General features: G+C 57.8%; 1 protein-coding gene across 2 annotated transcripts; it reads right to left on the bottom strand.

Annotated features, from left to right (window-relative positions):
• Nucleotides 1–218: 218 nt before the first annotated feature.
• On the bottom strand, nt 219–3,846 carry ARHGDIA (Rho GDP dissociation inhibitor alpha). Of its 2 annotated transcripts, none has more exons than NM_001246434.1 (6): nt 3,807–3,846; nt 2,250–2,466; nt 2,051–2,134; nt 1,828–1,904; nt 1,670–1,733; nt 219–1,572 (listed from the first exon to the last, which is right to left on the bottom strand). In NM_001246434.1, the coding sequence occupies exons 2-6, from the start codon at nt 2,437–2,439 to the stop codon at nt 1,373–1,375; spliced, it is 615 nt and encodes a 204-aa protein (NP_001233363.1). In that variant the 5' UTR covers nt 2,440–2,466; nt 3,807–3,846; the 3' UTR covers nt 219–1,372. The 2 variants fall into 2 exon arrangements, with proteins under 2 accessions (NP_001233363.1, XP_016786049.1); XM_016930560.3 differs by lacking the exon at nt 3,807–3,846 and adding an exon at nt 3,145–3,506 and having other exon boundaries at nt 220–1,572.
• Nucleotides 3,847–11,008: the final 7,162 nt, after the last annotated feature.

Below are 11,008 nucleotides of genomic sequence, written 5' to 3' on the forward strand. Positions count from 1 at the left end.
GCCTAGGGCTACTGTAGCTGGGAGTCACATTCCTTTCTCCCCAGATAGTTGCAAGGGGCCCAGCAGCCACAGCACTTCAAGGGGGCCCTGCCCTTCCCCTGCCACCACCCCACCAGGGTCCCCATCTTCCCTTTTGTCTCCTAAAGCCCGTGAGGCAGTAGAGGAGCCAGGCCCTCCCCTGCCACACCCTGGAGAAGCCAAGCAGCAGACACCCCCAGCTCCTTCAGGGGCATTTATTTCCCGGTCAGAAAAGCAGGGACAGGCGCCTCTGCCTGAGCCTGGCAGACACAACACGAAGACCGGGGATGGGGCGGGGGAGGCACAGGAGATGGCTCTCAGCAATGTGTGCACTTGGTCCCTTGTTTGTTCCTGGCTGGGTCAGGGAAGGCCTGCCGGGGGTGGTGGCACTGAGAGCCTGGGGGAACAGGCGGCAGGCCAGTGGCCCAGGGACGGCACGGACGGAGGCAATAAATACTGATGGCCAGGCGGGGCTCCTGGCTGGGCCCAGGTGGGGTGGGTGAGGCTGTCCATCGAGGGCTCTTGGGGGGGGTGTGGGCTCTGGGCACTGCCCGCTGAGACAGAAAAGGCAGAGGCAGGACAATACCCAGCCTCCTGGATGGTACTGAGGTGACTTGAGTTTTGGCAATTTGGCTTTCCCCAAGCCGCCGGAGCCATCTCCACAGCCCTGTCCAGGGAAGGGGGCAGGCTGGCCAGGCACTGGTGAGCTGGGGAGCAGCAGCAGCACACCCCACGTGTCCCTGGGTCACTGGGTTCGCCACCGGGGAAGGGACGGGGAGGCCACATGCTCATGCAGACACAGGGAGTTAGAGGCTAGTGAGGCCCCACGGTACACTCCACATGTTAAGGCATCATGGTTAGACAGGACTGACAGCGACAAGGGGGCTGGCCAGGGAGCAGCGGGGCTGGAGGACGGCCCGGCCCCCACGAGGCCGTGCATCCCACACCCCAGCTCCACCCCGGAACAGCAGACGCACACGTCCAGGGGCAACCACGGGGCCTGGAGAATGGCTGCTCCGCTCCCTCCTGAAGCCAGGCCTCGGGTGTGACGGGGAGATAGAACCTGGGGGGCACAGAAAGGGCAGCAGAGGCCTGGCTGCGGCCTCTCTCCCCCACAGCACAGGCAGAAGCAGCAACGAGACAGGAGACCGAGGAGGCTGGGCCTGTGGGTGGGGGAGGGCTGAGGAGGGGGGTCGGAGGCACTCGGTTGAGCCAGGCTAGGGAGGCGGACCAGGGTGGGAGGGGCACGGAGGGCCTGTCAGCACTTTGGTATGGGGAGGGGAGGGGCTGGGGGGGACACATCCGCCTGTCCGTCGTCCGTCCGTCAGTCTGCCCTGCCCGCCTCTGGCTGGGCTCAGTCCTTCCAGTCCTTCTTGATGGTGAGATTCCACTCCCAGGACAGGTGGTCGGTCTTGTCGTCGTCTGTGAAGCGGGACTTGATGCTGTAGCTGCCCCGGGCCAGCATACCCTTGGGTGCCTCCTCCACGGGGGTCAGGAACTCGTACTCCTCGGCCCGGGGCCCATAGCTGCCTACCATGTAGTCAGTCTTGTCAACTGCGGCACAAGGAAGAGGGCGGTCAGCGGCCCTGCTTCCCCGCCTGGCAGCACGCACCCAAGCGGCCCCCTCTGCCCTGCCCGGGGCCCCACTCACTCTTGACGCCTTTCCTGTACGTATGCTGGATGTACTTCATGCCGGACACTATCTCTCTGTTAACCTGCAGGACCCGAAGCGAAGATCAGGGACGGTCGGCCCGGAACCCCAGCCCTAGCCCCGCCTCCATTCCCTGGCCACAGCAGCCTGTAGCTTACCCGGAAAGAGATTTTTATCCGGTACTCCACACCCTCTTTCAGCACAAACGACTGCTTCTTGAAGCTCTCCAGGTCGCCTGTTGGGGGGACCTCCTCCTCAATGCCCAGCAGCCCTGGGGCCCCCAGCCCTGCGCGAAGCCCCAGCCCTGCACGGCCCCCTGGCTGCACTTCCCGAGATCCCCACCAGGGGCCGCCCGAACCCCCGCGGCCGCAGGGCACTCACCCGTCAGGTCCAGCTCCAGGGGGCCCGGGGCAGAGCTGCACACCAGGGTCAGGCCAGTCACGACGACGTTGGGGACGTTGGGGTCTGGGGAGTGACAGCAGGTGAGGGCCCCACCCCCACCAGTGGAAGTAGGGGCTGGGGAGCGGCAAGACAGCTGGAGTGAACGGGCGGCCACCCGGCTCCCGCAGCCCAGACTCACCTGCGGAAACGGCCACGCGGCCCAGCAGGGCCTCCTTGTACTTTCGCAGGCTCTCGTCGTCCTTGTCCAGCTCCTGGATCTCCTGGATGCTCTTCTGGGCCGGGGGCTTGTAGTTGACCGAGTGCTCATCCTCCTCGTTCTCCGCTGCAATCTGGGCCAGCTGCTCGGCTGTGGGCTCCTGCTCAGCCATGCTCAAGCTTAGCCTGGGTCGGGACACCTGTGGGCGGGACGGTGACAGGCCTTGGACCTGGATCCCCAACGGAGGCGCACTTCTGAGCAGGAGTGTGGGCTGCAGCCGGAGCTCCAAAAGGGCTCCAAGGGGGCCACCTTCGCTCCTCTCCACCCCCGCGATTCCTGCTCAGGGGCATCCTCTGGGGCAGTGTGAGGTGCCCCCACCCCAGGTATAACATCTAAGACAAAATGGGAACTGCAGCCGATCCTGGGGAGAGAGGACACACCTCCCCCTCCACGATGGAGGAGGCAGCAGCCCCCTGTATGTGTGGGGCGGGGCTAGCAGGCCCCAGAATCAACCGGCAGGGCCCACACTAAACCCTCTCTTAGGGTCTTGCCGCTCTTGAGCTGCCCAGGCCCTCGCCCTACGGGGTAACGGGGCTCGGTATCCCTCAGTAGGGTTGCTCCTCTGGCCGTGGTAGTCACATGTAAACGTGTGTGGTCGGCTCAGCGTCATCTTTCAAACAGGATGCCCCTGGAGCTCGGATGTTAGGGGCAGCTAGAATACCGCATGGGGCCACCTGGAGACGGGGATCCTAAGTATCTCCGGTTTCTCCACAATTGTGAGGGTCTGTGACCTACAACTTGGGAGCTACCACAGCCACTCAGTACTCTCGGGTCCTCTTGTAGATCGTGGGCCCGGAGTGCCCGGGGCAGCACTGACCCGGCAGGGGGTCTGTCAGGCTCAGATCCTTCCCGGCAGCGTGGGAGGTGGGTCAGGGAGCAGCACACCCGGGACACCCAGGCCGGGGTCCAGGCCGCCCTGCTTCCTCCAGGCGCTGGGGCCTCCGCGCCGCGCGAGGATAGCCGTAGGCGCCGGGATCCTAGGGCGCGGCCCGCACTTCCGCAGGGCCCGCAATCCGTGCCGGGCGTGGCCCGGGCGCTGGGGGAGGCCGCGCCCCAATCCCCGCGTCGCCCCCGAACGCGATGGACCGCGGCTGCCGGCCCGGCGCCCCCCGCGTCCCCAGGGAGGGGCCCTGAGGTCTGGCCCGGGCCCCACGCGCCTCGGCGGCCATGAAAGAAGCTCCGGGCCGCTCGGGAGGGGCCGGCACTCCCCTGGTCCCCGCCGCCCCTCCGGCCCGGGACCCGCACGTGTGGCCGGGGCCGCCGCCGCCCGGTCCCGCCCCAGCCCCGCCCTAGCCCGCACCGCCCTGGCCCGCTGTCACCGCGCCCCCGCCCGCCGAGACCCTGCCGCGGGCTCAGGGCGGGGCGCGAACAAAGGCGGAAGCCCCCACCTCAGCGCCCCCCGCCCCCGCCGGCGCCGCCGGTCCCCGCCCCGACCCGCCGCCTCCGCCCCGCCGCCTCCGCCCCGCCACGGCCACTCACCGGAGGGTTCGGCCGCGCGGTTCAGGCTCCCTCCCGCACTAAATGACGAACGTCGTCGGCCGCCCCGCCCGCCCTGCCTGTCACTTCCGGGGTCACGAGACTTCCGCTCACTCGGGCGGGGAAGGCCAGGGCGCATGCGCGGCGCGCGGGTGGCCGGGGGCACGCCGTCGCCATCTTGCGGCCGGGCCTCGTGGGCGCGTTCCGCGTGGGTTCTGGCGTCGTCACCTTCCACCCCAAGCCCCGTCAGTGGTCACCTCTGTAAGCCAGGGCACTTCCCTACGCGAGCCCAGGGCGCCTGCACCCGGGAGGCGAGGTCCGGTCCCGCTTCTCGCCGCAGCCCAACCCGCGCCCACTCGAGGCCTGCGGCGGCCGCGTGGGCTGTGGAAGCCCGCGCAGGTGCAGTGCGCTGCCCTCCCCGGCCCAGTCGGTCCGACTGCGACTCTTGCTTCGGGGCCTAGTCACCTAGTCCCGGGACTTCGGGGAGGTAACGGGCACGGGGATTAAGTTCTCGTTAAACACGGGCGAGAGCGCTGGCGCGCGGGACGTTCCAGGGCCTTGGTGTCCCCCGTGGAAAGACAGGGCTGTGGGGCTAGGAGGAGCCCCTTGCACGCCCCGCGGAAAGCTCGTGGTGGGCGAGGGCGCAGCGGAGGTTTTTTTCTCCAGGCTGAGACAGAATTCGTGCGCCGCACGCGTGGCTGCCTGGCGCAGGCACCGCTGCAGGGACCCTTGTGTCCCTGAGGAATCCCGCGGCTCCTCAGGACCAGGAGGCAGGGAGCTCCTGGCACCGTGAGCAGATGAGGGGCTGCCTCAGCCTGGGCTTCACCGCAGACGCCCTGTTCCCCACTCCACTTGTTCCGAGATTTCACACATTCGCCCATAAGGGCCGTGTTGAAGTATCAGGAACGGCCGCATAACGTGAGTGGCCTGGCCCAGCAGCAGTGTTCGCACTCAGCCCTGGGCTCGCCTCTCCTGGAGGCCGAGCCCCTAAATGCCCTGCACCAGACACTGGGTGGGACGCTGCCCCTCGTCCAGCCTGCAGCACTTGTTAGGACTGTGGACTCGTTAACGTGGACGCCTCTTTTATTTATTGATTGATTATTTTTTTGAGACGTAGTCTCAGTGTCGCCCAGGCTTGAGTACAATGGCACAATCTCGGCTCACTGCAACCTCCACCTTTCAGGTTCAAGCGATTCTCCTGCCTCAGCCTCCAGAGTAGTTAGGATTACAAGTGTGAGCCAACATGCCCAGCTAATTTTTGTATTTTTAGTAGCGACAGGGTTTCACCATGTTGGCCAAGCTGGTCTCGAATTCCTGACCTCAGGTGATCCACCCAGCTCAGCCTCCCAAAGCGCTGGGATTACAGGCATGAGCCACCGGGGTGCCCAATCTTTTTTTTTTTTTTTTCTTCAAGGCAGGGTCTTGCTCTTTTGCCCAGGCTGGAGTGCAGTGGTACAATCTCAGCTTACTGCTGCCTCGATCTCCTGGGCTCAAGCAGTCCTTCCACCTCAGCCTCCCGAGTAGCTGGGACTACAGGTGTGCAACACCATGTCCAGCTAATTTTTTATTTTTTGTACAGACAGGGTCTCACTATGTTGCCCAGGCTGGTCTTGAACCCCTGAGCTCAAGCGATCCTCCTGCCTCAGCCTCCCAAAGTGCTAGGATTACAGGTGTGAGCCACCATGTCCGGCCACCCAGCCTCTTTTAATCACTCTTGAGCTCCATGCAGACAGGGCCCTGTCTGTTTGGCCCATACTGCCAGGCAACCCAGGCTGATCAAGAGAAGTGGAGACCACACGCACACACACACGCACAGCTGCTTTGTTCAGACACAGACATGAACACAGGAGGGCATTTTTGGGGACAGAACTATGCAAAATACCGAGCTTGGTGTCTTTTGAAAATTTCTGAATGTTGGAGGGATATTTGTGAGTTTCTGTAACTGAGTCACACTGTCAGTGCCATGTCATCAGCACAGCGTTTCCTAATCAGGTGTGAAATGCTTCACTGGTAAAGACTCAGAGCCCCTGTGCAGGTGATCATGTTGCCCAACTTTCCAATAACCCAAGTGCTTTTAAAAAAAAACTGTTGGGCCAGGCGCGGTGGCTCACGCCTGTAATCCCAGCACTTTGGGAGGCCGAGGCGGGTGGATCACGAGGTCAGGAGATCGAGATTGTCCTGGCTAACACGGTGAAACCCCGTCTCTACTAAAAATACAAAAAATTAGCCAGGCGTGGTTGCAGGTGCCTGTAGTCCCAGAGCTACTCGGGAGGGTGAGGCAGGAGAATGGCGTGAACCCAGGAGGCGGAGCTTGCAGTGAGTGGAGATCTCGCCACTGCACTCCAGCCGGGGCGACAGAGCTAGACTCCGTCAAAATAAATAAATAAATACATAAATAAAATAAAAAGATTCGATTGTGTGGATATACATTTTGTTTGTAACCATTCCAGTTGGCAAATATTTGGTTTCTTTTTTGTCCATTATGAATAATACTGCCATAAACATTTACGAACATTATAAACCATTATAAATGTTGCATTAAGCCTTTTCATGAATATGTGCTTTCATTTCTCTTGGGTAGATTCCTGAGTGGAAGTCCCCAAATGTTTTCCAATGTAGGTGTGCCACTTTGCACCCCCTAGCAACGCTGGGCTGCTCCAGGTGGCCACAGGCTCAGCAATACCTGCTGTGCTTGATCCCAGCGTACAAGTGTGAAGCAGTGTCGTGTCACACTGTGAGTCCCAGCTGTACAAGTGTGAAGCAGTGTCGTGTCACACTGTGAGTCGCAGCTGTACAAGTGTGAAGCAGTGTCGTGTCACACTGTGAGTCGCAGCTGTACAAGTGTGAAGCAGTGTCGTGTCACACTGAGTCCCAGCTGTACAAGTGTGAAGCAGTGTCGTGTCACACTGTGAGTCCCAGCTGTACAAGTGTGAGGCAGTGTCGTGTCACACTGTGAGTCCCAGCTGTACAAGTGTGAGGCAGTGTCGTGTCACACTGTGAGTCCCAGCTGTACAAGTGTGAGGCAGTGTCGTGTCACACTGTGAGTCCCAGCTGTACAAGTGTGAGGCAGTGTCGTGTCACACTGTGAGTCCCAGCTGTACAAGTGTGAGGCAGTGTCGTGTCACACTGTGAGTCCCAGCTGTACAAGTGTGAGGCAGTGTCGTGTCACACTGTGAGTCCCAGCTGTACAAGTGTGAGGCAGTGTCGTGTCACACTGTGAGTCCCAGCTGTACAAGTGTGAGGCAGTGTCGTGTCACACTGTGAGTCCCAGCTGTACAAGTGTGAGGCAGTGTCGTGTCACACTGTGAGTCCCAGCTGTACAAGTGTGAAGCAGTGTCGTGTCACACTGTGAGTCCCAGCTGTACAAGTGTGAGGCAGTGTCGTGTCACAGTGAGTCGCAGCTGTACAAGTGTGAAGCAGTGTCGTGTCACTGTGAGTCGCAGCTGTACAAGTGTGAAGCAGTGTCGTGTCACACTGTCGCAGCTGTACAAGTGTGAAGCAGTGTCGTGTCACACTGTGAGTCGCAGCTGTACAAGTGTGAGGCAGTGTCGTGTCACACTGTGAGTCCCAGCTGTACAAGTGTGAGGCAGTGTCGTGTCACACTGTGAGTCCCAGCTGTACAAGTGTGAGGCAGTGTCGTGTCACACTGTGAGTCCCAGCTGTACAAGTGTGAGGCAGTGTCGTGTCACACTGTGAGTCCCAGCTGTACAAGTGTGAGGCAGTGTCGTGTCACACTGTGAGTCCCAGCTGTACAAGTGTGAGGCAGTGTCGTGTCACACTGTGAGTCCCAGCTGTACAAGTGTGAGGCAGTGTCGTGTCACACTGTGAGTCCCAGCTGTACAAGTGTGAGGCAGTGTCGTGTCACACTGTGAGTCCCAGCTGTACAAGTGTGAGGCAGTGTCGTGTCACACTGTGAGTCCCAGCTGTACAAGTGTGAGGCAGTGTCGTGTCACACTGTGAGTCCCAGCTGTACAAGTGTGAGGCAGTGTCGTGTCACACTGTGAGTCCCAGCTGTACAAGTGTGAGGCAGTGTCGTGTCACACTGTGAGTCCCAGCTGTACAAGTGTGAGGCAGTGTCGTGTCACACTGTGAGTCCCAGCTGTACAAGTGTGAGGCAGTGTCGTGTCACACTGTGAGTCCCAGCTGCACTTCCCCAATGAGTCTTCCTGGGCAGAAACCTATTTAAATCTTTTGCTCATTTTTAATTGGGCTGTCTGATTAAGTTATGAGTACTTACATATCCTGTATACAGTCCTTTATCAGATATATGAGGCTGGGCGCTGTGGCTCACGCCTGTAATCCCAGCACTTTGGGAGGCCGAGGCGGGTGGATCACCTGAGGCCAAGAGTTCGAGACCAGCCTGGCCAGCATAGCAAAAAAACTGTCTCTACCAAAAATACAAAAATTAGCCGGGTGTGGTGGTGCACGCCTGTAGTCCCAGCTATTCGGGAGGCTGAAGCAACACAATCGCTTGATCCCAGAAGGCAGAGGCTGCAGTGAGCTGAGATTGCCCCATTGCACTCCAGCCTGGGCAACAAGAGCAAAACTCTGTCTCCAAAAGAAAAAGGTGATTTGCAGACATTTTATGTGGTTTGTCTTTCATTTTCTTAATGATGTCTTCTCAAGGGCAAAACCTTTTATTCTAGTGCAGTAGTTTTTTCCACATGGTGCATGCCTTTGCTATCCTAAGAACTCCTGAGCTGAGGTAGGCGGATCACTTGAGCCTGTGATGTCGAGGCTGCAGTCAGCTATGATTGTACCACTGCACTCCAGCCTGGGTGACAGAGACCCTGTCTCAAAAACAAACTCTTAGCCCAACCGGATATTGTAAAGATTCTCTCTCATATTTTTTCTGTGATCTTCTGCTATATTTTATGTTTGTTGACATTTAGATATACAGTCCGTATTTGGGTTAACTTTTCGTATGGAGTGAACATCTTTTCTGTGTGTAGGAACATCCACCTGTCCTGGCACCCCTTGTTGAGAAACTGTTGTTTCCCCCAATGCAATGTCTCACCGCCTTTGTTGAAAATTTATTCACCATAGGCCGGGTGCAGTGGCTCACGCCTGTAATCCCAGCACTTTGGGAGGCCAAGGCAGGCGCAACACCTGAGGTCAGGAGTTTGAGACCAGCCTGCCCAATGTGGTGGAACCCCGTCTCTACTAAAAATACAAAAATTAGCCGGGCGTGGTGGCACATGCCTGTAGTCCCAGCTACTCGTGAGGCTGAGGCGGGAGAATGGTGTGAACCCGTGAGGCAGAGGTTTGCAGTGAGCCAAGATCGTGCCATTGCACTCCAGCCTGGGCAACAAGAGCAAAATTCCATCTCAAAAAAAAAAAATTTTATTCATGTAAATCGAAGGGTTTATTACAAAAATTAGCTGGGCATGGTGGCGCACACCTGTAGTCCCAGCTACTCTGGAGGCTGAGGTGGGAGGATCACCTGAGCCTGGGAGGTCAAGGCTGCAGTGAGCTGTGATCATGCCACTGCACTCCAGCCTTGGTGACAAAAGGAGACCCTGTTGCTGGGCATGGTGGCTCATGCCTGTAATCCCAGCACTTTGGGAGGCCGAGGTGGGTGGATCACCTGAGGTCAGGAGTTCAAGACCAACCTGGCCAACATGGTGAAACGTGGTCTCCACTAAAAAATATAAAACTAGCCAGGCATGGTGGCACATGCGTGTAATCCTAGCTACTTAGGAGGCTGAGGCAGGAGAATTGCTTGAAACCGGGAGGCAGAAGTTGCAGTAAGCCGTGCGTGATAGCGCCATTGCACTCCAACCTAGGTGACAAGAGCAAAACTCTGTCTCCAAAAAAAAACCAAAAAAAGGCCAAGTGCGGTGGCTCACGCCTGTAATCCCAGCACTTTGGGAGGCTGAGGCAGATGGATCACCTGAGGTCAGGAGTTCAAGACCAGCCTGGCCAACATGGTAAAAATCCCATCTCTACTAAAAATACAAAATTAGCCGGGCCTGGTGGTAGGTGCCTGTAATCCCAGGTACTCGGGAGGCTACGGCAGAATTATTGCTTGGACCTGGGAGGCAGATGCTGCAGTGAGTTGAGATGGCACCATTGCACTCTAGCCTGGGCAGCAGAGAGACTGTGTCTCTCAAAAAAAAAAAAAAAAAAAAAGAGACAGACAGACATATATGTCTTTGCCAATGCTACGTCCTAAAATGATGGCATCACATTAACTGGCTTTCTTGCATTACTAAAAGGATGAACTTTTAAAATAATTTTGTTATTTAAAAACCTTGTTTATTTTTATTTGTTGAGATGGAGTCCTGCTCTGTTCCCCAGGCTGGAGTGCAGTGGTGCGATCTTGGCTCACCACAACCTCCACCTCCCAGGTTGAAGCAATTTTCCTGCCTCAGCCTCCCAAGTAGCTGGGACTACAGGCACGCACCACCATGCCCAGCTAGTTTTTGTATTTTTAGTAGAGGCAGGGTTTCACCATGTTGGCCAGGCTGGTCTTGAACTCCCGACGTCGTAATCCGCCTGCCTCAGCCTACCGAAGTGCTGGGATTATAGATGTGAGCCACCGTACCCAGCCAGAAACAACTTGGTTTTTTATTTTTCTTTTGAGACGGAGTCTGGCTCTGTTGCCCAGACTGGAGTGCAATAGTGCGATCTCGGCTCACCGCAACCTCCGCCTCCCGGGTTCAAGCGATTCTCTCCTGCCTGAGCCTCCTGAGGAGCTTGGGACTACAGGCACACGCCACCACGCCCAGCTAATTTTTGTATTCTTAGTAGAGACGGGGTTTCACCATTTAGGCCAGGATGGTTTTGATCTCTTGACCTTGTGATCCCCCCGCCTCAGCCTCCCAAAGTGCTGGGATTACAGGCGTGAGCCCCTACACCCGGCCGAAACAACTTTTTAAGATAGAATCTATGTTGTTCAGGCTGGATTCAAGTTCCTGGGCTCAAGTGATCCTCCTACCTCAGCCTCCCAAGCAGCTGGGATAGGCATGTACCACTTCGTCCAGCTTCCGGCTTTTTCCATGGTTGTAAACTGCCTATTCATGTTCTTGGTGGTAAATGTTTCCCAAGGTTGTTTGTCTTGAATTTGTGAGATTGTCTGATTTACAGAAGTTTTTGTTTGAGAGTCTTGCTCTGTCACCCAGGCAGTACAGTGGCACAATCTTGGCTCAGTGCATCCTCCACCTCTGGAGCTCAAGGGATCCTCCCACCTCATCCTCCCGAGT

The sequence above is a fragment of the Pan troglodytes genome, chromosome 19 (assembly GCF_028858775.2).
Source record: "Pan troglodytes isolate AG18354 chromosome 19, NHGRI_mPanTro3-v2.0_pri, whole genome shotgun sequence".
Taxonomy (NCBI): Eukaryota; Metazoa; Chordata; class Mammalia; order Primates; family Hominidae; genus Pan; species Pan troglodytes.

Excerpts from the sequence above, each read along its gene's own strand:
- ARHGDIA (NM_001246434.1), bottom strand. The coding sequence starts at position 2,439 with ATGGCTGAGCAGGAGCCCACAGCCGAGCAGCTGGCCCAGATTGCAGCG. Across the intron at positions 1,905-2,050 it reads CCTGGAGCTGGACCTGACGG|GCGACCTGGAGAGCTTCAAG; the intron begins GTGAGTGCCCTG and ends TCCCCCCAACAG. Across the intron at positions 1,734-1,827 it reads GGATAAAAATCTCTTTCCGG|GTTAACAGAGAGATAGTGTC; the intron begins GTAAGCTACAGG and ends CGGGTCCTGCAG.